Here is a 25,003-nt window from a genome sequence, read left to right as displayed (position 1 = left end):
CCCCCACAGGCAAGAGACGCTACAACATTAAACTGTGGAAAACCTTTACCGACTGCTTCAACTGCCTGCCCATTGCTGCCATTGTGGACGAGAAGATCTTCTGCTGCCACGGAGGTGAGCGTGGCTTTGGGGCACATGTCGAAGGATTATCTGGGAAGGAGGAGCCCCGGGCCACATCCTGGGGGCCTCGGACGAGGCTGGTAGCTGGGGGGCTGTAGTCCCAGTCACCTGGAACAGCTCTCCCAGTTGCTTTGCATGTCACTTCTTCCAGGAAGCCCCCTACCACCCCCACTCCAGTTCTTGGTTACACTCACCCCCATTTTGGTCTTGGCATTGTGCATGGACTTTGTCTCCTTTGTTCAGAGAGCCCTGTGGTCCTCAGGGCAGAAGGTGATGACTTCTGCCTGCCTGGACTCCTGGGACTCTGGGAGAGAGCCAGGTGGTGGCAGGTGGAGGGGAGGGTGACCAGCAGAGGCTTTATGGAGCAGGGGGTGTTGGTTCTGAGGCTTGAGGAAGTGACCTGTGCCCCCCCATGCTCCCCCAGGCCTGTCCCCAGACTTGCAATCCATGGAGCAGATTCGGCGTATCATGCGGCCCACAGACGTGCCTGACCAGGGCCTGCTGTGTGACCTGCTGTGGTCTGACCCTGACAAGGACGTGCAGGGCTGGGGCGAGAATGACCGTGGTGTCTCCTTTACCTTTGGGGCTGAGGTAGTGGCCAAGTTCCTGCACAAGCACGACTTGGACCTCATCTGCCGGGCGCACCAGGTGGGCTGGCAGCTCTGGGGCTGGTGGGGGCGGTGGCTGGGTAGCCAGCACCTGCTGAGAGAACTGCCCCCCTCCTCATCTAGGTGGTGGAAGATGGCTATGAGTTCTTTGCCAAGCGGCAGCTGGTGACACTGTTCTCGGCTCCCAACTACTGTGGCGAGTTTGACAACGCGGGCGCCATGATGAGTGTGGATGAGACGCTCATGTGCTCCTTCCAGGTGGGGATGGGGAAGGAAGGGGCTTGGGACCCTATGGCTTAGCCCGTGAGCCTGACCAGCTCTGTCTCTTTTAGATCCTCAAGCCCGCTGACAAGAACAAGGGGAAATATGGGCAGTTCAGTGGCCTGAACCCTGGAGGCCGGCCCATCACCCCACCCCGCAACTCCGCCAAAGCCAAGAAGTAGCCTCCATGTGCCCGCACTCTGCCCCAGATGGTGGATTGTACAGAAATTACGTGGCCATGGGGGGTTCGCGCTGGCCCCCCAGGCCCACCTGTCACGGGGAACACGGAGCCTTGGTGTATTTTTCTTTTTTTTAATGAATCAATAGCAGCGTCCAATCCCCCAGGGCTCCTTCCGCCTGCACCTGCAGTGGTAGCGAGCAGGATCCTGGGGCTGAGGCTGCAGCTCAGGGCAAAGCAGGGCCAGATGTGGGTTTCCAGCCTTGCTTGGCCTCAGGGCTGGCAGACAGATCCTGGGGCAACCCATCTGGTCTCTTGAATAAAGGTAAAGCTGGATTCTCGCCTTGGCCTCTGTCTCCCTTGTCCCAAATACGGGGCCTGGCAGCCCTTCTGTCCAGGGCCACTTGGGAGGACAGACTTGCTGGGCATGGGGCCCCTAATCCCAGCCATAGGCTCAGGTCCACAGGGGCTTAGAATCCCAAGCCAGGGACAGACAGCATAGAGAAACCAAGAAAAAAACCTTGCTGGCCATAAGGAATCCCAGAGGTGTGCCCAGGATTTAGGAGAGGAACAGGTCATGATTGGCAAAGAAGGCAGACCAGCAGGGGCCAACAGCCCCCCTGTGATTTTTGTCTTAGGGAGGTATGCATAGGAGAGGCAGGTGTCCAGCCCTAGCCACAGGGTTGGAGCCTGGCCTAAAGGCCTACGGGGAGGGGAGTAATGGGTGAGGGACCTCCCATCAGGTGGCAGCTCAGTGCCAAGCCTGGGAACAGACAGGATTGGTTGGGAGTTGATGAGCGAACACAGGACCCAGGCTAGTCACAGATAGCCAGGAGCGACATGGAATAGCAGCAGGACCAGCACTCAGCTCCAGCACAGCCCACCTTGACCACCCACCAGGGTGGAGATCAGCCCTATCACTGGGCTGCTGCTGGGGGAAGGGGGAGGCTGTGGCTTCATCTGGTCCAGAGCCTCTGGACACAGACTTGATCTCCGCTCAGCCTTCACCCTCACTATCTTCAGCCAGCACAGGGCTGGGGCCCGGAGGGGAGTGTGCAGGGGCGAGGATGGAGCCAAAGAACAGCGAGCGGAACTGGAAGGGGAACAGAGGAAGCAGAGTGAGTTCTGGAGGCCACTCCCTCCCTGCCTCCCACCCCTGCCTCCATCTCCAGCCCTTACCTTCTTAGGGGGGGGAGTCCCAGGCTCCGTACAGGGCTCGGCTTCATTATCCTCTGAGTAGGGGTCAGGGCTACAGGGTGGCCGGAGGCCAGGGGAAAGGGGGATGGAGGGTACTGCCCGAGAGGCCTCACTGTCAGCAGTAGTTTCCATCGCGATCATGTAAGAGTCAATGTCATCATTGGCAAAGTCATCCGGGGGGGGTGTGCTGCAGGCAGGGACAGGGTGTCAGCCACAGGGAGAGAAGAGGGTACAGAGACAGGACCCTACTTCCGAGGACTCAGAGGGAGCTGTAAAAGCCTTATGACCACTGGTGATCTCTTGGCTTTATTACTTTCTCATTTAGTTGAAGGGGAAAAGATGCCATGGTTAAGTGGCGGCTTCCTGCAGGGAGTGGACCTGGAATCCGTTTGATCAGAGTTCAGATAGGGGCCTGAGGGAAGCATCCTGGGAGCCAGTTTAGCTCAGCTGGGGTAGAGAAGCATCCAGTCCTCGGAGCTAGGCCACCTGGGGCCAAAGCCTCCGCCCTCCCAGGAGACAGAGCTGGAGAGCGCTGGGGCCCAGGGACGTGCTGGGCGGGGCGCCAGACCAAACTTCCTCTGCTTCAGCTATACTGGGCCCATCCTCCCTAGCCCACCTGCCCTTCCAGCCACCTGCTCTCCCTAGCCTCAGTCAGCCCCCTGCCTCCCGGCAGCCTGTTCCCTCCTTGGCCTGGGAAGAGGCTCAGAGGGGAGGACTCAGCCAGAGAAGGAAGCCAGCCCGACCTCAGGGACACTTCCCTGGGTGGAAGGCTCTCTGAGCACAGCTGACCAGGAAGGCTGAGCCTGCAGGGCTGGAAGGGGCTATGAGCCCCGGAGGCTGGGGCCCCACAGGAAGTGTATGTGCTGGGGGAGGTGCACAAGCTGCAGGCTGGAGGCTTGGGCCAGGGTGTAGAGGGGAGTGGGGAGGAGCAGCCAGGCGGGGGGGCAGCCTCACCCGTGAGCCTGGAGCGGGGGTGCCAGCCTGCGGAGCTCTGGGGAGTGCAGGTCCGACTCTGACAGCGTGGCCAGGACAAAGTGTCCATCCAGCAGAGAGTCCTTGACGGCAAAGATGGCTGGCCTAGGCAGATGACAGGTCCCGGACAAGGTCAGGGCCCTTCAGCTCCCGGCATCCCAGAGCCTCCCCTCCCCGACCCAAAGCTGCAAATTACCTGCCTGGTGCATCGAAGTGGACGCTGAGAGCCAAGTTTGCAGACTCCGCAAAGCTCAGGAGTCCCTGGGAGGGGAGACGCAGAACAGTGAGGCCCCGGGCAGGGCAGGGAGGACACGGTGGGGAGTGTGCTAGGGGGAGCCTCACCCGGAGTTCCTTGAGGCAGAAAGTGATGGCCACCCCTTCCTGGGCCTGCAGCTGCTGGAAATCCTCCTCCCCAATGCTCATCTCGGTCACCATGGCTTTGACAGTGCTGTCTGTGGAGGTGGGAACAGGAGGAACCTAGGCTTCTGGACCCTACCCCCTCCCACCCCAGCGCTAGCCCCGTCTAAGGCCATGTCTGGCTCTCTCACCTGCCTCCTCCTCCTGGTAGCTGCGCAGGATGACCCTGCGGCCACAGCCAATGCCCAGCGTCACTTCTGCCAGCGCAGGGGGGAAGGGCAGAACAGCCTCCCCCAGGACCCTGTGAGGGGTTACAGCATCACACCCAAGGCCCAGCCCTGCCGCCTGGCTTTGCTCTTGCGGAGCTGAGGCAGGACTGTGACACGTGTACCAGTGTCCAAGAGGACCCACCATGTGCCGGCCCTGGTATGCCCTGGGAAGGAGGACAGGGTGAGTGGGACATGGCTCCTACCCCATCCAAAGGTTTTAGGCTGCTGGGGGACAAAAGTCCACTGCAAGGGACAGGGCGGACAAGAGCAGAGCCCAGAGGACGCAACAGAAAGGATGGGCTGTTTGCACGAGGCCAAACCAGGCCGGCAGCACCTGCCCTCCCCGGGGTGGGAAAGCACACCCAGGCCATCCCTATAAACTTGGCCTTCAGAAAAGACCTTAAATCAATCTCTCAAAACACCTGGAATTTGTCTCACAACGGGGACAGGAGCAGGCATCTGCTTTTACACATACTTGAAACTGTCCATGACAAAAAAACAATTGCTCATTTAAAAAAAAAATAGCACCAAAATCCAGACCAGAGGTGATACCCTTCCCTCTTTCTCTACTCAAACGGGTCCTGAGCAGCGTTATCTCAACAGAACTCAGAAAAACAGACTGTCAGGACCCAAAGGGAACTTCATTTTCTTTTTTTTTTTAAGATTTTATTTGACACAGAGACAGCCAGCTAGAGAGGGAACACAAGCAGGGGGAGCGGGAGAGGAAGAAGAAGGCTCCTAGCGGAGAAGCCTGATGTGGGGCTCGATCCCAGGACTTCGGGATCACGCCCTGAGCCGAAGGCAGACACCTAACGACTGCACCACCCAGGCGCCCCCCACCAAAGAGAACTTCAAATTACCACACCCCATGGCTACAAAAAGAAATGAACGTGACGTTGGGCTACTCAAATGCAAGCTGCATGCACTGTAGGGTGGGAGGGGAGCCACCCCTCTCCACACTTGTCTGCTGCAGGGACCGCTGCCTCCACTGCAGTCCCCATCTCCCGGCCCGGCACAGCCCCTGGGATACTCTGATTTTCCCAGAACAGCCCCATCCCCACAGCTGCTTATTCAGGCGGCCCTCCTGGACCATGACCTCCCTGTCCGGCCTCCTTCCTCAGCCTGTGGGCTCCTCAAAGCTACAGCCCAGGCAGAGAGGAAAAGAGGCGGCCCTTGAGTGGAGAACAGTCCCAGAGAAGGATTTTGAGCCTGTGAGTCACAAAGCTAGGCTGCTCAAGCCAGACAAAGAGGACTTAAGGGCAAGCCAAAGACGTGCTTTCTAAAAGAGGAGTCAGAAGGGGTCTAAGTGACCAGAAAGCCAAGCTGGATCTTTGGGGTGGAGAACACAGGCTCCTGAAGACAGTGAGGAGCACAGAGCGATGCCCTCCTCCATTCTACCCTCTGCCCTTAAAGAGCCCGACCAGGGCCTGAGAGCAAACTGGTCTGGATGAACTCTTTGAGGTTCCTAGAAACTCTGTAGAAAAAATGAAGAAGGTGTCTTCTTAAATTGACCCTGGAAGCTCCAAAAAAAAAAAAAAAAAAAAAAAAAAAAAAAAAGGCCCCCCCCCCCCCCCCCCAAAAAAAACCAAGACCCACGGCTCAGCTTGTAGCCAGAGGATACACTCACCGTGCTGGGGCACGGAGCACATGCGAGCACAAGGCTGGGTCGAAGATGGCCTGCAGGGACTCGCAGTCCTGGAAGGACAGGTTGTGAGTCTTCCTCACCCCTGGATGGGCAGACAGGTCTCAGTGGGTCTTGCTAACTTCCACCCCTCCGCCCGGGGACCCCTTGGCCAGCCCCCTGCCCACTCACCATATCTGCAGTGCAGCTGGACCACCAGGCGGCTGCTCCTGCCATTCAGTGAGATGCAGCATCTCTCCACACTCTTCTCCACCATCGCCAGTGAGCGGAAGACGGCCAGGAACGACTGAGTGGGGGAAACACATCAGCCCAGGGCTGTGCCTCCACCACCCAGTTCCCACATCCCCCGTAGGCCCTGGCCATCCCAGGCTCAGAACCGTCACACTAGGAAGGGAGCTCCCACAACAGACAGCACATTTATGCCCTTCCAGGCCTCTGTTCATGCTACTGTTACACACCTGTCTGGGACACCTTGAAAGATCTGCTTACTTTTCAAGGACCAAGGTGAATGTTACCACGCTCTCCAGGTCCCAGACAGCATCAGTCATGCTCACCATATCTCCCATTTCCCTCTGCAGTGTCTTTCCCATACCCCTCACTACATTTTACACCGGCTTGCTCCTGCATACATCCCTCTCCCCAGTTAGCATCTTCTGAATGCCCCGGGGCAGACATACTGGGGGGGGGGGCAGAGGGAACACAAAGCATTGCTGATGAGGGAAGGGCCTCACCTTCATCAAGATCTTACAGCGCAGGGCTTCCTGACCAGAGGCGGCCGCCTGGTACTGCTGGAAGAAGAGTGGGGCAAAGAGGAAGCAGGCATAGGCAGAGCGAGAGGAGTTCACGGTTCGGAGAGAGAGCTGCGCCAAGAAAAACAGGGAGAGGGAGGCGGTCAGAGGGCAGAGACAGGCCACAGGGCTTTTGCTCACACACTTGTCCTAATCTCCTCCTCCTCCACCACCGCCTGTTGAAATCCTCCCTCTCCTTCCGGCCACCGGGTCCCTTCTTCACGAAGCCTTCCCTGAGTGTCCGGCAGCAACTGCTCCCACAAGAGCCCTACACAACCGTCAGCACACTTGCCTTTTCTCCCTGGTTGCCCCCACCCGCCACCAGGCACTTCAGGGAGCGCAATGGCTCTCCATTCACACACCGGCCTGGGAAGATGACAGGGCCCAAACGGACGCCCCGACAACGGGCTGCGGGGGACACACTCGGTAGACAACTCTGCCCAAAGGCATCTGACCTGACGCGAGGAGAAACTGGCTCTCGGTTGTAATCCCACCCACCCCCTCACCCCGTCTTCCAGGGGCTCCAGGTAGAGCTCGTCCCCGATGCGGGACAGGGAATGGACGGCCTTGCCGAGCACTGCGGAGAGGAGAAAAGAAACGGGGGTTAGACTGGCGTCTCCGGGGGTCCCACGTGCCCCCGCACCCCCCACCCGGTCACCTCCAACTCACCCTTCACGTTGCCGCCCGTGACCAGACACTTCATGCTGCCCCCGTCGCCGCGGCCGCGGCTGGCCTCCGAGCGAGCTGACACTGGCGGCTGGCCCGCCCGGGGCGACCCAACCGGCCCGCGGCTTGGCTCCGGGTCTCATCCGCCGACGCTGCGGCCCGGGGTTCCCTTCCCGCGCACCGCCCCCGGAAGCCCCGCCCCCCGCCTTCTCATTGGTCCCCCCACCGGCGCTTCCGTCACGTGAGAAAAACGCTCTCCGGCTCCGCCGTCACGTGACTGAGCCCACGTTTGGGGGCGGGCCGTGGTCACGGGAGCTAGGAGCCGGGGGCGCCCGGGCCCCGGCCTTTTCGCGCCCTTGGGGAGCCGGCCGGCCCGGTGGGGCCTCCGCGGCTGCGCAGCCGAACGCAAGGAGCACGGAGGAGGCGGCCGCAGGGCACGAGGTACCCGGTGCGAGGCCGCGAGCACCAGGCTCGGAGCCCTGAGATGTGCGGGCGAGCCCTCCTGGGTCGCTTAGTACAGATCTTCTGGGCGCCTGTCTGGAATCGGGGTTGAAGCTGGACCATCCGCACGGACACAGGCAGCAGCCACCATCTCTAAAGAGATTAAAGCAATTTGCTGCAGGATCCCAGGGTGGGAGAGTGGCTGTTCATTCTGGCCTTGGGGATCCGTCATTGATCCTCAGGACTTAACGGGGTAGAAGGGTGTACCTAGCGGGCGGAAGCGAGAGCAAAGGGTCGTTGGTGCGTGGGCTTTGCCCCTTGTAGAGAGAAGTGGTCTGTGAGCCTTGCAGAGTGATGGAGACTGCCAAACGATGAGGGATACCATGAGAAGCGCTGGAAACGTTTTTATGAGGGTGGAATCGCGTTTATGTGGCAATTTTAAAAAGCCCCTAGGACGGTTTAGAAGGAGGGGGTTGGTCAGCCAGGGAAGTTTCCCCCTCGCCCTGGGCTGCAGGACTGCAAAGTGGAAAGGAAGTCCCAAAGGGACTTTCTGAGCTCTGGCCCCCACAGCAGCAAACTTCTGTAGTGCTTTGAACGGCCCTGGGCTCCCTGCATTCCTTAGGGCAGTCTTGGCCTTACTAACCCTCTGGTGTTGTCTGCAGTGAGGAGTCGTATTTGTCTCCCAGCCCTTTGCCCTCCAGCTCCTGGCCTGTGATTCTGGATCTTGCCTCTTTGTTTCTCCCTCTCCTTGCTGTCAGTGTCCATCCATCACCAGACTTCTCTAGAGCACTGGGGGAGGCTATTCTTGCCTTGGGGGGGGGTGTCGGTGTAAATGGTACTACCTTTACCTAGTTATTTAAGTCGGGTACACTGGGAGTCATCCTTGACCCTCCCCGTCCCCCCACATACTGCAGTCCTTCAGCAAGCCCTGACTGCTCCAGCTTCCAAACACGTGGCACCCTCTTCCATCTCCACGGCCACCATCCTGGCTGGGGCCACCGTCCTCTCTCACCTGAACGACTACAGGAGCTCAGTGGTCTTCCACCTCCAGCCTGTCTTCTGCAGTCCACTCTCCATAGAGCACCAAAGTGGCCTTCCTAAAACGTCCCCCTTCTCACATGCTGGCTCCTTCTCTTCCTAGGGCTCAGCTTGAGTTGCTTGTTGCTTGTCCTCAGGCCTTCTGTGCCCCGCCCCCACCACTCACTACAGTGCAACAGTATTTCATATGTGTCTACATAAGGTGCTGTCATGAAGCTTCCAGCACCTTCCCACAGGCCCGTCCTTTCTTGGACAGTAGCTGCCTCCCCTCCACATTCTGTCAAACCCCAAAACCCACAAAAGAACCTAGCATTAGGGGCGCCTGGGTGGCTCAGTCGTTGGGCGTCTGCCTTCGGCTCAGGGCGTGATCCCAGCGGTCTGGGATCGAGCCCCACATCGGGCTCCTCTGCTGGGAGCCTGCTTCTTCCTCTCCCACTCCCCCTGCTTGTGTTCCCTCTCTCGCTGGCTGTCTCTCTCTCTCNCTGTTAAATAAATAAAATCAAAAAAAAAAAAAAAAAAAAAAAGCTAGCATTAGCTATTCTCTTCCTTTCCTCTCCTCCTCTCTCTGTCTCTCCCTCTCTCTCTTTATCCCAGCGTAACTCAGCATAGCCTTCACAGCTTTGCCCCACAGCCATTACCTGAGCAGCCCAACTGGAACAGGAGGCTGATGCCAAGCCTCCCTGGAAGGCAAGGAGGAGAAACAATCACCCTGACACCTATGGGGCTGTAGGGTCCTGCGGCCTTGAGGTCTTTGTGGCCCTTGAGGTCTTTGTGGCAGGGCCCTGGGGAGGGAGAGGGAGACATAAACTCTTCAGGTTTTTCTGTTTTTGTTTTTTGGTTTATTTATTTACGAGAAAGAGAGAGAGAGTTTGGGGGGGGGTAGAGGAAGAAAGAGTTTTAAGCAGACTCCACCTTGAGCACAGAGCCCAACTCAGGGCTCCATCTCAGACCTGAGCTGAAACCAAGAGTCGGATGCTTAACTGACTGCGCCACCCAGGTGCCCCAAACTCCTCAGGATTTTTTAATGAGTCTTCAGACATACACACACTGTCTCTCTCTCTCTTTAGGATTTTTTTTTTTTTTTAAATCTCTGTGCCCAACGCAGGGCTTGAACTCACAACCTCGAGATCGAGAGTTGCATGCTCTACCGACTAAGCCAGCCGGGCGCCCCTCTTTAGGATTTTTAATGAGTCTTTGGAGACACACACACAAACACACACACACACACACACACCCTGCCAGAGGTCTGTTCTCACCTGACCTTTCTGAACGGCTCAGACACCAGAGAGGAGCCTAGAACTGGGAATCAAGGAGTCCTGGGTCTCTAGTCTGCTTCACCCCTGACTCGCCGTGTAACTATGCGGGTCCCTCTCTGTCTCTGCAGCTGTTTCCTCATCTGTACAACATGTCTGGTCGTGTGAGATGCTGAGGTTCCTTCCAACCTTGTGTTGTGATCTTGAAGGGGCCCTCTGCTTCCCTGGGCCCATCATCGAGGAGCCGTAATTGGCTGTCCTGCTTCCCCCCAGACGGCAGGACCGGAAGGAACATCTGTCCGAAGGCAAGCAGGCTCTCCAGGCTTGCAACTGGCACAGGCAGTGATGCCTTTCAGGTCCAGAAAGAGGATGCACAGTGGAGGATGAGGGCCTCGCAACCATCAGGAACACTTTGTGTTGGGAGAGGGACAGGTATAAAAACCCAAAGACGATTTGGGGTCTGTGCCAGAAGTCAAGAGACCTGTATAGCTCCAGCCCTACTCAGAGTCTCAAGCAAGTCCAGGCCCTTCTTTGGATCTCAGTTTCTTTCTTGATAAAATGAGGGGGTTGCATGAGATGCTCTCTCAGGATCCTTTCAAACGCCAAATTCTTAGCCTCACCCCGTATTCGAGGTGGCCTCCCACGAGTATGTGAGTACGTGTGAGTATGTATGTGCTGAGGCAGATATGAAATGGAGGAAGGTGCTTACCATTTCAAACTTTTAAAATAATTGTCTGCTGGGAAATTTCCTCCCTTCAACCACCACTTCTGACCCAACTGGTTAGGTTTAAAAATGCCGGAATTCAGGGGCGCCCGGCTGGCTCAGTCTGCGGAGCATGCAACTCCTGATCTCGAGGTTGTGAGCTCGAGCCCCGTGTGGGGCGTAGAGATTACCTACAAATAAAATCTTTAAAGAAAAATGCAGGCACTCCCAGAGTCATTTATTTATTCAACCTGCATTAGACCACACTTCTCCCCAGGAGAGAGGGGACAGGACAAAAACCCCTGTCCTCGTGGGCTTCTGCTCTGGCGGTGGGAGGCTGAGTGGAGGGAATGGCCGGTGCCGAGGCTCTGCAGGCTCTGCCGGGCTGTGCACACACACAAAATGGTATATGTGCGGTCACTCTGGGGGAACCCGAGCGGGCGAGGGTGCCCCAGCTGCTGGGGGCGCAGAACCGGCAGAGCCCTACGAGGTGCTGCCAGCCCCAGAGGCGAGAGCGTGCGGGCCAACCCCGTCCCTCCCCGCAACCAGAGCAAGCTTGGCTCGGCGCGGCCGCTCAAGGAACACGTAGCGAACGACAAGCTTACAGCGTCCAGCCCGTCGGCCGGACTTGAAGCCAGGTTGCCCGTAGAGCGGGACTGAGGGCGTTCAGGGCACCGGCCTGCCTCCATCCGACTCCGCCTCTTTCAGGGCGTGTGCACACGGACACGTCGCTGCTCTTCTCGGAGCCTCGCCTCTACATGGGGGAGGGGTGATCCCGGGCCTTCCCTCAAGGGACAGTTGTTAGGGGTCGCTCCGTCAGCGTTCACAAAGCTTCCAGTGCACCTGCCCATACTGTAGGGTCAGGACCAGGAACGAAACGAGTCCGTGTGGACAGAGCCCTGGTGAATCCCACTAGGAACCTGGGAGGAAGGTCCCCCCAGAGAAACATTCCAGAGAAAGGCTTGGAGGCCGCCAGGGGCTGGACGATACTAGAAAGGCTCTAGTGGGGGCAGAAGTCAGTCCCCGTGAAGAGGCGCGGGGGTGGGAGGCTGCGGCCTCGTGCGCACCCCTCCGGTCGGGGCCGTCGGGGCGTCGGGGCCCTCGGCCTCGTGGAGAGTGCGAGTCCTCACCGTCCTTGCGGGCTGCCAGAGGCTGGCACGAGCTAAGGCGGCTCACTCCGCCAGGCGTCTCTTCAGGCTGCAGGGTAGAGGTGGAAGGAGGGAGATGGGATGGAAGTTTTTAAGCCCGCAGCAGGGATGCGCAGGGGGAAACTCTCGCTTGTTCACCAAAACCTGGCATGCTGGAGTTACAGGGCCCCCTTGGAGCGCAAGTGAGGTAAGTTTAGGACAAATCAAAGGCCGCGTGCTTCACCCAGCAGGGGAGGACAGCGATGGAACTCATTACTCCAAGATGTGGTCTCAGCTGCAAGTATAAATAGCTTCACAAAAGGTTCAGATAAATCCATGGATGACAGTTCCATTCATGGGCTGGGAGGGGAAGGAGGCTGTTTGGGGCCTGCTGGCCTATGGGGAAGGCAGCCCTCGGGGCCCCTGTCAGAGGCCGGCTCCAGGCCTCCCAGGCCCAGGAGGCAGTGTTGGCGTTCCTGCAGGCTGCAGCGAGGCCTGAGTCCCTGGGCCCTTTGCTCCGCCCTCCAGCACTCACCGTCCAGGGTCTGGGGAGACCGGGACACCACCAGCTCGGTGGAAAGCGTCCTGGCCAGGCTGTCATTAAGGGACCAGCAGAGGGAGACAGACACCGCGTACAGTCCCAGCTTCCAGAACAGAGACCGGGCTGGCTGCCTGGCCCTGAGTGGGGCAAGCAAGTGCCTTTGCGTGCCGGCTGGGTGCCCAACGCTGTGCTACGCACCCGGGGAGAAAGGGGGCCAGGAAGCCAACCTCCCTGGCTGAGATGGGCTCACCGCAATGGAGGGGGAGGACGGAGAGACTTTGGGCCACTGGGGTAGGGCAGGGAGGAGGCCACTACTGCAGAGCAGGGCGGCTCTGGGGCCATCTTGCCCGCTGCCCCAGCAGCCCCTGAGCCCCTGGTAGGCAGGGTGTGGGTTTCTATAGGTCCACTCTGTTCCTCAGGGTGCACAGAGAAGGTGCTTCTGAAAACTTCGGCGAGTGGCTGCCCCCCACAGGCCCGAGCACCAGCTGCTCCCCAGCCCCAGGCACTGGTTCCAGGCCAGGTGTGCCCTTCCCGTTTGCCACTCAGCCCCTCCCCAGCCCCTTTCCAAGCCCTCCCAGCCCTCTCCTTCCTCTGCACAAATGCCCTTTGTCCACCTTCTTGAATTCTTGAGCCGTGGATCATTTAACGCGTTTTGCAGCAGGCAGCCCCGGAAACTCAGGGTGCTCTGGTGAGAAGCATGATGGGACCTCAGAGAGGTGCCTGTGGGGGCCAGGGAGGGGTGAGCTCCTCACAGAGCCAAACCACTCATGTCTTGCAGATGGACCCACGGCCAGGAAGCGCAGACGCGCCCAGCACAGCCAGGACCGGAGGACTGCTCTCATCCCCGCAGAGCTTCCTGCGCCCAGTGTCCGCCGTCCCTTCCCCGGCCAGCCCGGTGTCAGTTCACCGAACACCAGTGAGCAGGCCACCTGGGATGCAAAGGCAAAGGCTCAGGAATGGGTTATCGTGGGAGAGTTGAACAGGGAAAGGCCCAACGCTAGAATTCTCCGTCCAGTCTTATGTCTGTGCCCCGTGGGGAGGGGTCAGCATGGGGGTTGTGGGGACTGGCTTCAGGAGGAAAGCAAAATCTAAAGAACAGGAAAGGTATAAACATGTGGGCATGGGGACTTGAAAGAGGAAGGGGGCATCGTTAGCCGAGACAGGAGGATAGGGCATGAAGGACAGATAACAGTAATATTCAACAGGACCCAGTGCTGAATGCCAGAGACTTGACTTGTATCTCCTCCATTGTCCTTCTTCTGAGGAGGGTATCGTTATCATTCCTGTTCTATGCGGGAGACGAGTGAGGTGTAGAAGGGCCAAGTGACTTGCCCAAGGTCACACAGCTAGTAAAGGTGGAGGGCACCCTCCCTCATTGTCACTGTCCCCACAGTGCTGGGATGGCAGCCACTTGGGGTGGGGCTGTGAGTTGTCCCAGGGAGGTGCTGCTGTCCTCTGACCTCCAGGGCCCCTGAGGAACCCAGACACTCTGGAGAAAGCCTGAGAAGTCTGAAGGAGGGAGGCCGGTGGGGAGGGAGGGGACAGAGTGGGAGGAGTCAGCAGTGACTCAGCGGGGCAGGATAGGGATCTTCCAGCCCAGGGAGAGGTAACCCCAGTCCTCTGCCAGGGGAGACGGAGTCACGGAGCCCGAGGCATGGGTTGGCCAGGGCAATGGAACATCCTGGGAGAATGGCGGGGAAAGCTCCTGGCAGGCAAGGGAGGAGTTGAGCATCTGGGGGTACTCCTTTTGCCGCTGCCTTCCTCACGCACTCATCACCCAGATATCCTTGCAGATGGGGGACAAAGCCTAGGTAGGGCAGGGGAGAGGCAGGGAGCAGGACCGGGTTCCTCTCAGCCTCACGGGAGAGCAGGGGGCAGGTGGGCGCGGTGTCCCCCGGGAGGCTGAGCCAGTCCAGGTGTGGGTGAGGGACACAGGGCAGGGTAGGGCCGGAGCTGAGGTAGGAGGAGGTCCTCGGCGCCCCCGGGGTTTCTGCTGACATCACTGCCAGCTCAGGGTGAGGCAGGGCCCTCTGGGCTCCTGCCCACTAGAGGGAAAAGGAAAGTGGACAGCCCTGCTGCCTTTCGGTGGCCCCCAGGCCTGCACTCCCTGGAGTGTGCCCATGGTGATGGAGAGGAGGCTGCCTCAGGGATGCGGATCCCAGGGAGCCTCTTCTGGCCCTGGCAGCCCAGGCAGGCCCTCTGAGCCTACCTAGCCCTCACTTTGCAGGCGGAAGAGTAGGGCCTTTGGAAGCTCGGGGAAGCCCTCCCCCTGGCTGTGGGCAGGTGGGTACCTAACAGCCAGTTCAGTCCTCATTCCATGATTCAAACGCACTTGGCTGCTGCTCGTGGAGTCTGTAATTCTAGCTGAGAGGAATGGAGCGCTTTCAGGATGCTCTCACCAAGCCGGGACGACCCAGGTCCAGTGCCTGGCCCAGCAGCACACAGTCCGTTTCTGTCAGCAGTGGGTGGTGGGTGGAGGGCATGAGAGCCCAGGTCTCCGGGTCCAGGCGTGGGGGGGCTCTTTCTGTCCCAAGGAACCTCTCAGTGTCCTGTAAAGACAGGCTGGCCCCAGCTTAGGTACCCCATAGCCAGGGGGCGCTAAGTCCTGCTGCCTCTGGAGCCGCTCAGCACCCAGCTCTTCCCCTTTGGGGGCGGCCCCCCCATGTTAGCACCTGAGCCATGTAGTTAAAAGGGCAGACAGTGCTGGGTTCCAGTTCTTGTGTGACCTTAGGCAAGTGACTTCAGTGTCCTCACGTATAAAATGGGTAAATCCCAGTTCCCATCTTATAGGGTTACTGTAAGAATGAAATGATATCTTCCCTCCAAAACCCGAGCACAGGACCCAACACGTGGTGAGAGCTCAGTATGTTTAAACTATTGTCAGTATTTAAGTCTTAGAGTCCTAAAAGGAGTAAAAGTGTCACCAAGAAATGCCAGGCATTGCAGCAGGCACTGGCAGGCCCCTGCCTCTCCTACCTCCACACAGGTCAGCGTCTATCCCTCATCCCCATGGCCCCATGGGGCTCCTCTGTGTACCCAGGAAATGTTTGGTGAACACATGCATGAATTAGTGAGTGTCCTTACCTCTGTGGGCTTCTCCAACACCACACTCCTGCTCACCCATCAGGAGGGGACTGGACCAGAGACCTCCCTAGTTCAGGAATCCATGACATCCCCTGAGCCAGGACCCCTTCAATGCCAATCCTGAAGCTGTGTGGGACATGGTGTTTTGGGGGTGTCTGGAGTGCCTTTCCTGGGGATACCAGTTAAGGGCATAGCGAGGGAAGGGAGAAGGAAGGGACAGGGTCTAGCCTGTAGCTGAGCCAACACTGACTCACTCCCACCCCCTGCAAGGGCAACTCAGGCATCACCCGGTGCCAGCCCTGTCCCCCTCCCGGCCACATCGCTTGGCGCCTGGCCTGCCACCCCCTGTGGATGATAAGGCCTGGAGTCTGCAAGGCCAGAGAGGGCAGCAAAGCAGTGTCCTTCTCATGAGCTCACTGATCTCCCACCATCCTTTGGGGGAGGAGGGCATAGGTGGTCATAACCCATTCCAGGGAGAGGTGATGGGCTTATCCCAAGGCCACGCTGGCCAACTGGAAGCCCCTGGTCCTGACTCCCAGCCTGGCCCTCTGCCAAATGCAGGGAACCGCTTGGGCTAGCGTGGGGTGCCTCTTCCTGTGGTTGCCACTGCCCCTCCTGCCATCCAGCTACACTTCCACCCTGACGCTGCACGGCCTCCCGGGGCTCTCCTGCCCTCTCCATCCTCTGGTCTCAGTTTAAGGAGTGCCCCTTATCACAAGCCCATGAAATTCTTAAAGGCAGGGGTGGGTTTTCCATGTCCCCTCTGTCCTCGGCAGCGCCTAGCACCCAGCAGGGGGTCAGGAAGTGCCTGCAACGTGTACCCAGACAGATGGCTCTGGGGCTCAGGGGGCGGGAGTCTCCCGTGACCTCTGCCTTGCCCTCAGCAGCAATCCCAGAACAAGAATCCCGTTTGGAGAGCCACAGGGGAGCGGGAACTGGCCTGAGATCGCTAGCTGGAAATCAGAGGTCAGCCACCTGGGCCCCCACCCCACGGAAACACTGGAGGGGCTATTCCTGCTCTGCCTCTTTCTTCCTTCTGCCCCCACCCTCAACTGAGTTCCAGCAGCCCACCTGATTTGGGATTTGGCAGCAGAAAGTCACGGTCTTTATTCTAGCCCCCACCCCAACCCCACTGGCAGCTCTTAGCCTGCTGCCTTTGCCCAGACATGGCAGAGGGGCACTGGCAGCTTGGAGATGGAGTTGATTTTCCCTTTGGCAGTGGGGAAGATGGGGGTGGGGGGCTTGGCCACCCCCTGGGTGAGGGAAGAGGGCAGGGATGCGAGTCTAGACAAGAGGCACAGGGAGAAGGTGACTTCCCCAGCATGTGGGGTCACTGTATCAAGCTGGGGGGCAGGGAGCTGTGTGTAAAACCAGTTGTCCCTGCACTCACTTGGCCTGGGTCCCCATTTCAGAGCCCTGGCCCTCAGTCCCCGCAAACCAAAAATTTCTGGACTCCTGAGGTGAACATTTGCTCTGTGTGTGTGTGTGTGTGTGTGTGTGTGTGTGTGTGTGTGTGTGGCGGGGGGGCGTGCAGGGGTGCAGCACGGTGAGCTTCTCTCCTCTTCCTCTTCCTCCTTGGGCTTCTGCCTCCTCCCCTCCTTCCCACTCCCACCCATTTATTTGCCTCCTTGCCTCTCCTCTTCCCTGCCCTTCCCTTCTCTTTTTTCCCTCCTCTTTTCTCAGCCCCCACCTTCCTTCTTCAGCTCCCCTCTCCCTCTTTTCCCTTTCTCTCCCGGCCCCCTCCTCCTCTCCCGCGTGGGGGCTGCTTTCTCCCTGACTCAGCAAGGTGCTTTATAAGGTGCTGAGGGGGCTCAGCCAAATCCAAACCACATTGTCTGTGCAGACACTTTCCACAAGGAGCAGGCTGCAAACCAGGGGAGAAGGACGCACTGCACCCCCCCCCACCCTTCATGGCTCCCTCCCTCTGAAAGGGAGGCTGCTTGAGGACCTCATGGCTGGCCTCAGTGCCAGTCACCCACTGGGCATCTGCCTTCTTGACCTTGGCATGGGCATCAAAAGATCGCCGGGCTCACCCGCCAAGAATGTCATTGAAACTCCAGAGTTCTGGCTCGGGTGGAGGGGTGAAGGGGAAATGCCCCCAGCACTTTTCAGAAGGACCCCCCCCAAGGCAGGTCCATCAGAGCTACTACTGATGCCCTGAAAGCCCTCCTGCCCCCAACCCCCAGCCAGCTCCCCTTTCCCAGGTTTTCCTCCTTGTTTAGAAAGAAAAAAGAAAGAAAGAAGAAGAAAGAAAGAAAGAAAGAAAGAAAGAAAGAAAGAAAGAAAGAAAGAAAGAAAGAAGAAAGAAAGAAAGACAAAAACCAACAACAAAGTCTGTCCCACTCCAGTGAGGTAATTGAAAACAAACTTCTTCCCCACCCCCCCACCCCCCCACCTCAGTCCGCACAGTGCAGAAAAGGGAAGAGCTGCCCTGGGAACCCAGCTCTGGTCCTTGACCACGCCGCCGCTGGCTCTGACCGGCAGGCTGGAGGGGCTGTGGCAGGGCTGGCACGGCGCCCTCCTTTCTCTGGGGGCACCGGGGCAGGAGTGTGGAGTGAAGAATCCGATGCTATTCCAGAGAGAGGAATCACCTTCCAGGGCTGGCCCACCACCACCTCTCCCACTTTGAAAAAATAAATAACAGAAGCGACTTATTACCAAATGATTTAATTGGTTGTCTGGATCTAGAGCGCGCAAGCCTTGGAAACCAAAGGACTGTCCCCCAAGAAGTCACCAGGAGATGTCTACAAGCCCCAGACGCGAGCCGTTTCCTCTGCACTCCCCCTGGCAGCTCTCTGGAGGGGGAGAAAGGGGGCGGGAAGGAGACCCTCTAGGGAGGGTCTAGGCTTATGGGTCCCCCAGGTATCCCGCCTAGCAAGTCCCCACCCAGGCCTGAGGGAAGGAAGGAGGAAGAGCACTTCGAAGCCAAACCACCCCTACCCCACCACTGGAAAACACCAACAACCCCAAACCCCAAAGGCGAGAGAAGACCAAAAGTCTTTAGGGGAAAGCATTTCACAAATGGGGACTCTTGGTCGGTCCATCGCCTTGAATGGGAGCATTCCCGCTGAGTCACCCGTGCAGCCTCTGGTGTTGAAACTGGTCCGGTGCCTCGTGCTGATTAATGAACTACAATTCCCCCACCCAAGTGCACTCTCCGGGCCACTGGGAAGAATGAAGAACCTTGTGAACCTGAGGGAAAAACCCTCAGCCAAAGTGCCCTCTACTTTCCTCAGAGCTGGGCAGTGGGCCTGTGGTGCCCTCTGCCTCCTCCACGCCCTGGGGGCATTGTGAGCCGGTTAGTCACCTGCCCCTGCCCCAGCGCCTCACTTAGTCTCAGCTTTTGGAAATGGGGCAGGCGGCGGGACAATAGGCAAGGGGGGCGGTCAGCCCAGACAAAGGGCAGCAGGAAAAACACCATCACTTGCTACGAAGCCAGCTCGCTGGCATTTGGGAGAATGTGTCATTGCATTTACTCAGGGAAAGGGGGAGGGGAGGGAAGGTTAGAGATGAAGAGTCAGAGGTAGGGTGAGCGCAGGGACCCCGCACCCCAGGTCGACGCCGTCGAAGAAAAGGAGCGGGCGGCTCACTCCCCCAGCTCGGGGAGTCTGCAGACGGACTGATGCCCTCCCCGCCCCCTCCCCCAGGAGGCCCAGGGTGGTACCGCCGCAGCCTCGCCTCACCTCACCCCCCCTCGGTGTTGTGGGAGGGAGAGGAGCCCCAGAAGCCCTCCCTTCCCTCCTCCCCCCCTCCTCCCCCCACCCCGGGGAGGGCCGCTACAATTTGTGGTTACAGCTTTACACGTCAGAAAAAAAAAAAAAAAAAAGTTTGCAGAATGTCCCACACCGAAAAAAAAAAAAAAAAATCCGAAACCGAGCGAAAAAAACCTGCGAGTGGGCCTGGCGGATGGGATTATTAAAGCTTCGCCGGAGCCGCGGCTCGCCCTCCCACTCCGCCAGCCTCCGGGAGAGCAGCCGCGCCCGGCCGGCCCGGCCCCCAGCCCCATGGACCTCCGAGCAGGTAGGAGCCTGGCGTCCGAGGCCCTGGCCCCCGCCCCCGCCCGGGAGCCGCGAGATCCGGTTCCCGTGCCTCCCCCGGGAGCCCCGAGCCGGGGCCGGGCTGGGGAGCCGGGAGCTACCCCCGCCAGCAGGGCTCGGGCCGGGGGAGGCACCGCTGGGCGCCCTCGAGAGGGGCCGGGCGGGAACGCGGCATTCCTGAAGTCCACCCGGCGGGGCCAGGAGGTGGCCGGGAGCGCGGCGGGGAGCCCGGGCGACCCGCTGACCAGGAGAGCCGGCAACCTGGAGCCCCTGCGAGACGGGGTCCCGGGATCCCGGCGGAAAGAGCCCCGCGCGAAAGTCGGGGAGAGAGAGTCCGTGGCGGGGAGCGGGGCTGCGGGAGGGAAACACGGCGCGCAGGGAGAAGGGGGCCGGGGAGGAGGAGGGGAGAAGGGCGGGGAGCCAGAGGCCGGGCCGGCGGGAGGCTAGGGGAGGCCGACACCTCGGGCCCGCCGCGCTCCCTCCCCGGCCCGCCGGGAGGGGAGGGCGGGAAGGAGGGCGGGCGAGAGGAGAGCGAGGGCGGAGGGCAGAGCCGAGCCTGGCTGGGCCGGGCCGGGCTGCGGGACTCGCGGCTTCCGCGCTGCGCGCTGCGCGGCTGGAGCCCACCATGCTGCCCGCGGCCGGGGAGCCGGCGGCAGGTAGGGGCCGGGCGGCGGGGCGGGCGGCGGCTGCAGCGAGTCCCCGGTCCGACCCGCCGTGGCCTGGGAGTGATTAGTGCGGGGGACGGGCGCAGCCCGGCCGGACGGGGCAGGAGAAAGTCCGTCACTGACCGGGCAGCGGCGGCAGCGGCCGCTCGGCCCCGGCGGCCCGCGGGAGGGCGGGCGGGCAGGGCAGGGAGTTGACGCGCGGGAAAGGGCAGCGGCCCGGCCGAGCCCGGACCCCGGCGCCCGGGACCCCGCCCCCGCCTCCGGGAAGGGAGCGACCGGGCGGGAGCGGGCCGGGGGCGGGGCCGGGGGCGCCGAGGCCACACAAGGGGAAGGCGCCGCCGCCGCGGGGAGGGGGCCGGGAGCGAGAGGTCACCGCCGAGGGGGAGGGCCAGCGAGCGGCCGCCGCCGCCAAGTTCTCGGGCTGAGCCCCTGGAGGGAAGCCCCACGTCCCCCAGGCCTCGCCAGAGTCCCCTCATCTGTCCTCCCCACCTTCCTTCCCAGTGACTCCACACTGCGCTCCAGAAGCCCCCACCCCCGCAAACCCCCAGTCCCAGAGGACCCCGTCCCAGTTTCCCCCAGCGCCCGGCCTGGCCCTCCCGGCTGGGGTAGGAGGGAGCTGCCAGGAGGGGAGACTGGAAGTCCCCAGCCGTGAACAGAGGCTGGGGGTGAGGGCACTGGACACACACCTCTGTCGGGCACTCTCTGAGCCTGACCCTGAGGGGCTGACACCTCCGGGCTTTCACAACCTCTACAGACCTCGTTTCCGGCTCTGAGCACACACCGCCCCTCCCTCGGGACACCGGGACGCATTCCTCGGACAGACCGGACAGCACCCCCCCACACACCCCCACCCGCAGTTTGTATCTGCCACCCTCACTGCCCTGGAGCCACACACTCGACCAGGGGAGAAAACAGGCACCAGGCAGATGGCAGCAAGTGTCACCTAGCAGCCCTCCCATCCCCAGTCTCTCTTCCAGACTGGTGTCATGGCTCCCTCTCCCCTCCACAGAGCCCCCACACTCCTGCTCCGTTCACACTTGTGCACACCACCCGACCACACCAGCTACTCTATTAGTGACACTTCACATTCCTCCCCACAATCCAATCCCACCTGCCTATTCACACCCTGGCTCCTGCCCGCTCCCTCCCAGCCCCTCCCACACGGCTGAATAACAACACCCTTTCAAACTCACCCACACACTTGCCCAGACTGTTTCCTTCTCTTGGTCCCCCTGCCTGCCTCAGCTGACTGCTGAGCTCCCCTAGCTTCATCCTGCACCCCTTGGGAATACCTGGGGTCCTCCTGCAGCACAATCCAGCACCCTTTCACTCCGACAGCTCAACTCCTGTATCCATATTGACTTCACAAGGCACCCGCCCACCTGTCTGCTTCTTTCCCTGGGCCTCAGTTTCTTCTTCTGTCACTTAGGCTGGAAGAGAAGGGCAGGAAGGGGGCTGCTGAGGACGACAGCAGAGATGGAGCCCACGTGGTTCTTCTGAGAGGGACTTCAGTGTGCATCGCGCAGCCCTTGCGCAAGCCCAGTCCCCTGATGGGTTGGTGGCAAAGCTAGGGCTCCTGACTTCTGGGCCTACGTGTACTCTCTCGCTAAGCACTTCTCAGTGGCCTGGGGCAGAGGGAACCAAGGAGACGCTGGAAGGGAGAAGAGACAGGGGGGAGGGCAGCCAGCCCAGAGGACAAGGAAAGATGGGCTGTTTCTGTGGGCCTTTCCCTGAGGAGGCAGGTCAGGAGGAGCCCCCGAGGGCCATTTCCTATAGTTGAGTGCCTGGATCTCACACTACAGTGGACACACCACCCCCCTAAACCACTTCCTTCTCTTAATTCCCCTCAACAGATCCCTCCAAGGTCACCGGGGAAGCTGGTCCTGGTCTGGCCTGAGGGTGGAGCCTTAGCGTTTGGCTCTCACATTTTTCAGCACCTCTGGAGCTCTGTGATGCCCCCCTGGCTCCTCCATTTTTGGCTGATAGCGCTTATGCACCAATCCCAGGTGCAGAGTCTCCTGGCTGATTTGTCCTACCCACCCTGGCCGCCCTGGCACATCTGCTCCGCCGAGCCCCCCACCCTCACTGAATGAGGTCAGCTTGGAGGATACAGGCCAGGGATCAAGGGGCAGCTGGCTAAGGACACGCGTTCGCGGCTATGTCTGCCTGTGCAGCCGTGTCAGGGTGGCCATGCGTTTGCGTGGGCTGAGTATGTGTGTGTGTGTTCATGAGGGGGGCCTAGGTTCCCAGGGCCCAGGGATCTGGATGGAATTAGGGGCCGCCCGGGCGGGGGCCAGGATGGGGGGGTGGGGGGCTCTAGCAGGAAACGTGAGCTGCACTCATTAGCTCCTCACGTGCTCAGCGGATTTATAAACACAGGGGAAGACGGGATGTAAACAATCAGTGGGCAGCAGCCAGAGGCAGAGCTGGGGTGGGGGCTGGGCTAGGGGCCAGGACTGGGGGAGGGGGCCCAGGACACAGCCCTCAGTGGCCCAGTCCACCTGCACACCCTGAGCCTGGCGAGAAGGATGGAAGAGGGCTCCAGGATGCCCACCTGGTTCTCCCTCCCGGAGATGCAGGCAAGCTGCAGGCTGCACCGAGTTCCACTCTTACAACTAAACCACAGGTGTTCTTCGCCCCAGATGGCTATCAGTTTGCTGCCTGAGATATGGGGACATCTTGCCCAGAGTGGAAGTTGTTGTAATAGGGAGGAGAGCCCTGTCCCCTTCCTCCTCTCCTAGCCTCCTCTCCCTCTAGATACCTGAGACTCCTTCCTTCTTTCTGGCTCTCTCCATGGGTCGGTCAGTCGGATCCCTCTGCTCTTTCCCCTGCCCCCACCCCCCAGCCTGCAGTGACACAGTTACCTCAGAACTGAAATATTCCTGGAAACACCGGCCTCGTCTGGTTAATTTCATGAGCCGTTTTTCTGCACAGATGACTTAGCTCTTGTTTATCCAAAGGCTTCTCCCCCTGTTGTCCCTGCATAGGGAGCCAGTTCTCCCCAGGGATGTCCCACAGGGCCCAGAAGGGGAGGGGAAAACAAGGCCCAGAGTTGGGGTCCTGACCCCGTGCCCCTCCCCCACCCTCCTCCATGGCATAGGCAAAACCGAGTCTCAGAACTCTGGCCAGAAGGGCTGCCCAGAGCAGGGTGGGGGAAAGAGGTGAGCCCAGCTCCCAATCTGGGTTTCAGCTGGGACCCTCAGCATTGCTGCTAACTCAAGGCTGGAAGGGCCACTGCGCACCTCAGCAGGTCTCCAACCTCCAAAACTAACCCCATATTGTACTCTTAGGATCTTGGAGGAGACTCTGCCAGATCTCCAGGCTGAGGGTAGCCCCAGGCTTCATGCAGAGAAGGGCCTGGAATTCTCTTGGGATGTGAGGAAGAGTGAATAGAAAGGAAGGCAGAGTCAGCAGGAGCTAGGCATGGAAAGGCAGAATGAGGAAAGGAGCACCAGAAGGGAAGCCACGGGCTGCAGACGGGGACAAGGACAAGGACAAGGGAATTAGTCACGTATCTGATCCTGCTGTCTACGCATGCATGTACTCATGCTCTCAAACCAAGAGCCCCTCATTCCCAGGGGCAGAGTCTCTGAGACTGGTGCTCTCCCCCACCCTGCCCACTCTCATGCTCCATCAATAAAATTGCCAGCCAAGCATCTGAACGAGTCAAGACTGAAGGGCTGGGCCGCTGCAGAAGTCCCCACCTGACCCTACACCCTTGTAAGAGACATTCTCCACATTTTGAGTCGTAAACCCTCTCTAAAACCCTGACCCAGCATTGCGACTCACTCCAAACTTCCCCTAACTCTAAGTACAAATTGTCAAATGTATATCCGACTCATTTCCGTCACAGCAACGTATGTCATAAAACTTTGAAAGTAGAAAAAAGAAAGTAGAAGAAACTACTCATGATCTCACACCTACCCAAGCTTAAAACCCAAACCAGTCCTTTCTTTGTGACTTGCCGTGTGTTACCCTAGCTAACTTCTTTTTTCTTTTTTTTTCTTTTTTTTTTTTTCCAAAGATTTTATTTATTTGACAGAGATAGAGACAGCCAGCGAGAGAGGGAACACAAGCAGGGGGAGTGAGAGAGGAAGAAGCAGGCTCATAGCGGAGGAGCCTGATGTGGGGCTCGATCCCATAATGCCGGGATCACGCCCTGAGCCGAAGGCAGACGCTCAACCGCTGTGCCACCCAGGCGCCCCTACCCTAGCTAACTTCTAAATCAACACATTCACAAACCTTGGCCCCAGCGAACCCTGTGCCTGTCCAAACCTAACCACATCCCCCAGCTGGACTCAAACCTCAACCACACTCACTCAGCCAAATCCCAATAAACTAACCTGAAACGTTAAAAGTAACCCAGTCCTTAAACCTAACCTAGCCCAATGCCAATTATAGCTTTCACCCAACCTAACCCTAATTGCCTTTACCCAGTCCCAATGCCCACTGAATCCTGGCCTCGTTCTCTGCACCTTGGACCTTACCTAAAAGCTGGGAAAATCATGTCTCCCAACTGCCTATGTCTGTCCTCACAGAATTGACCCCTGGGCTATGGTATCTCAAGATGTTCAAACTTTCCAGCACCGCTGGCTTACAAACCAAACCCATCAAATCCATCATGTTCCCTCTCCTCCTCCCCTTCAGTTCCCCCACCCCCACCCTCTTCACTGCAGGCTGATCAAAGGACCCCATTCAGGGGGAGGCTGGGTGTCTCAGTCGGTTAAGCATCAACTCTTGATTTCGGCTCAGATTATGATCTCAGGGTCCTGGGATGGAGCCCCCAGTCAGGCTCTACACTCGGAGTCTGCTTCTCCTCTCCCTCTGCCCCTCCCCCACTCATTCTCTCTCTCTCTCTCTCTCTCTCTCTCTCTCTGAAATAAATGAATAAATCTTAAAAAACAAACAACAAACCCATTCAGGTCAAACTTTTCCCCATCCAACCTCCTAGATAAGAATGGGACAAAACTCCACCCTGCGGCCAGTCCACACCCAGGAATCCTATGCTAGAATGTACCCCCCCCCCCCCCCCCCCCCCCCCCCCCCCCCCCCCCCC

General features: G+C 59.3%; 3 protein-coding genes across 6 annotated transcripts in view; 2 read left to right on the top strand and 1 right to left on the bottom strand.

Annotated features, from left to right (window-relative positions):
• Positions 1-1,508, top strand: part of PPP1CA (protein phosphatase 1 catalytic subunit alpha) — a 3,176-nt gene extending 1,668 nt beyond the window's left edge. Inside the window, exons 4-7 of the mRNA XM_040639510.1 lie at positions 10-114; positions 545-768; positions 852-986; positions 1,061-1,508. Of these exons, the coding sequence (XP_040495444.1) occupies positions 10-114; positions 545-768; positions 852-986; positions 1,061-1,171 (575 nt within the window). The 3' untranslated portion in view covers positions 1,172-1,508. The remainder of the gene's footprint in view (positions 1-9; positions 115-544; positions 769-851; positions 987-1,060) is intronic.
• Positions 1,383-7,246, bottom strand: RAD9A (RAD9 checkpoint clamp component A). 3 transcript variants are annotated; one of them, XM_040639509.1, is made up of 11 exons: positions 7,062-7,246; positions 6,899-6,969; positions 6,336-6,464; positions 5,776-5,890; positions 5,590-5,689; positions 3,885-3,994; positions 3,679-3,813; positions 3,537-3,597; positions 3,319-3,441; positions 2,347-2,551; positions 1,383-2,260 (listed from the first exon to the last, which is right to left on the bottom strand). In XM_040639509.1, exons 1-11 carry the CDS (start codon positions 7,093-7,095, stop codon positions 2,165-2,167), a joined length of 1,179 nt encoding a protein of 392 aa, XP_040495443.1. In that variant the 5' UTR covers positions 7,096-7,246; the 3' UTR covers positions 1,383-2,164. The 3 variants fall into 3 exon arrangements, with proteins under 3 accessions (XP_040495443.1, XP_008707393.2, XP_040495442.1); XM_008709171.2 differs by having other exon boundaries at positions 3,533-3,597; positions 3,679-3,788; positions 7,062-7,243; XM_040639508.1 differs by having other exon boundaries at positions 3,533-3,788; positions 7,062-7,245.
• Positions 7,247-19,080: 11,834 nt separating this feature from the next.
• Positions 19,081-25,003, top strand: part of CLCF1 (cardiotrophin like cytokine factor 1) — a 9,952-nt gene continuing 4,029 nt past the window's right edge. The window contains exon 1 of one of the 2 annotated variants that reach the window (XM_040639504.1): positions 19,081-19,265. In XM_040639504.1, the coding sequence (XP_040495438.1) occupies positions 19,250-19,265 (16 nt within the window). In that variant the 5' untranslated portion in view covers positions 19,081-19,249. Of the gene's footprint in view, positions 19,266-19,869; positions 19,939-25,003 lie in introns of those variants that run through there. The other variant, XM_040639503.1, reaches the window with a different exon arrangement.

Source organism: Ursus maritimus, unplaced genomic scaffold, assembly GCF_017311325.1.
Source record: "Ursus maritimus isolate PB19 unplaced genomic scaffold, ASM1731132v1 scaffold_23, whole genome shotgun sequence".
NCBI classification, from domain to species: domain Eukaryota; kingdom Metazoa; phylum Chordata; class Mammalia; order Carnivora; family Ursidae; genus Ursus; species Ursus maritimus.
The sequence above is the reverse complement of the archived record's forward strand: the minus strand, read 5'-3'. Positions and strand labels throughout refer to the sequence as shown.

Excerpts from the sequence above, each read along its gene's own strand:
- RAD9A (XM_040639508.1), bottom strand. The coding sequence starts at position 7,095 with ATGAAGTGTCTGGTCACGGGCGGCAACGTGAAGG. Across the intron at positions 6,970-7,061 it reads CACGGGCGGCAACGTGAAGG|TGCTCGGCAAGGCCGTCCAT; the intron begins GTGAGTTGGAGG and ends TCCTCTCCGCAG. Across the intron at positions 3,442-3,532 it reads CACTTCGATGCACCAGGCAG|GCCAGCCATCTTTGCCGTCA; the intron begins GTAATTTGCAGC and ends TCATCTGCCTAG.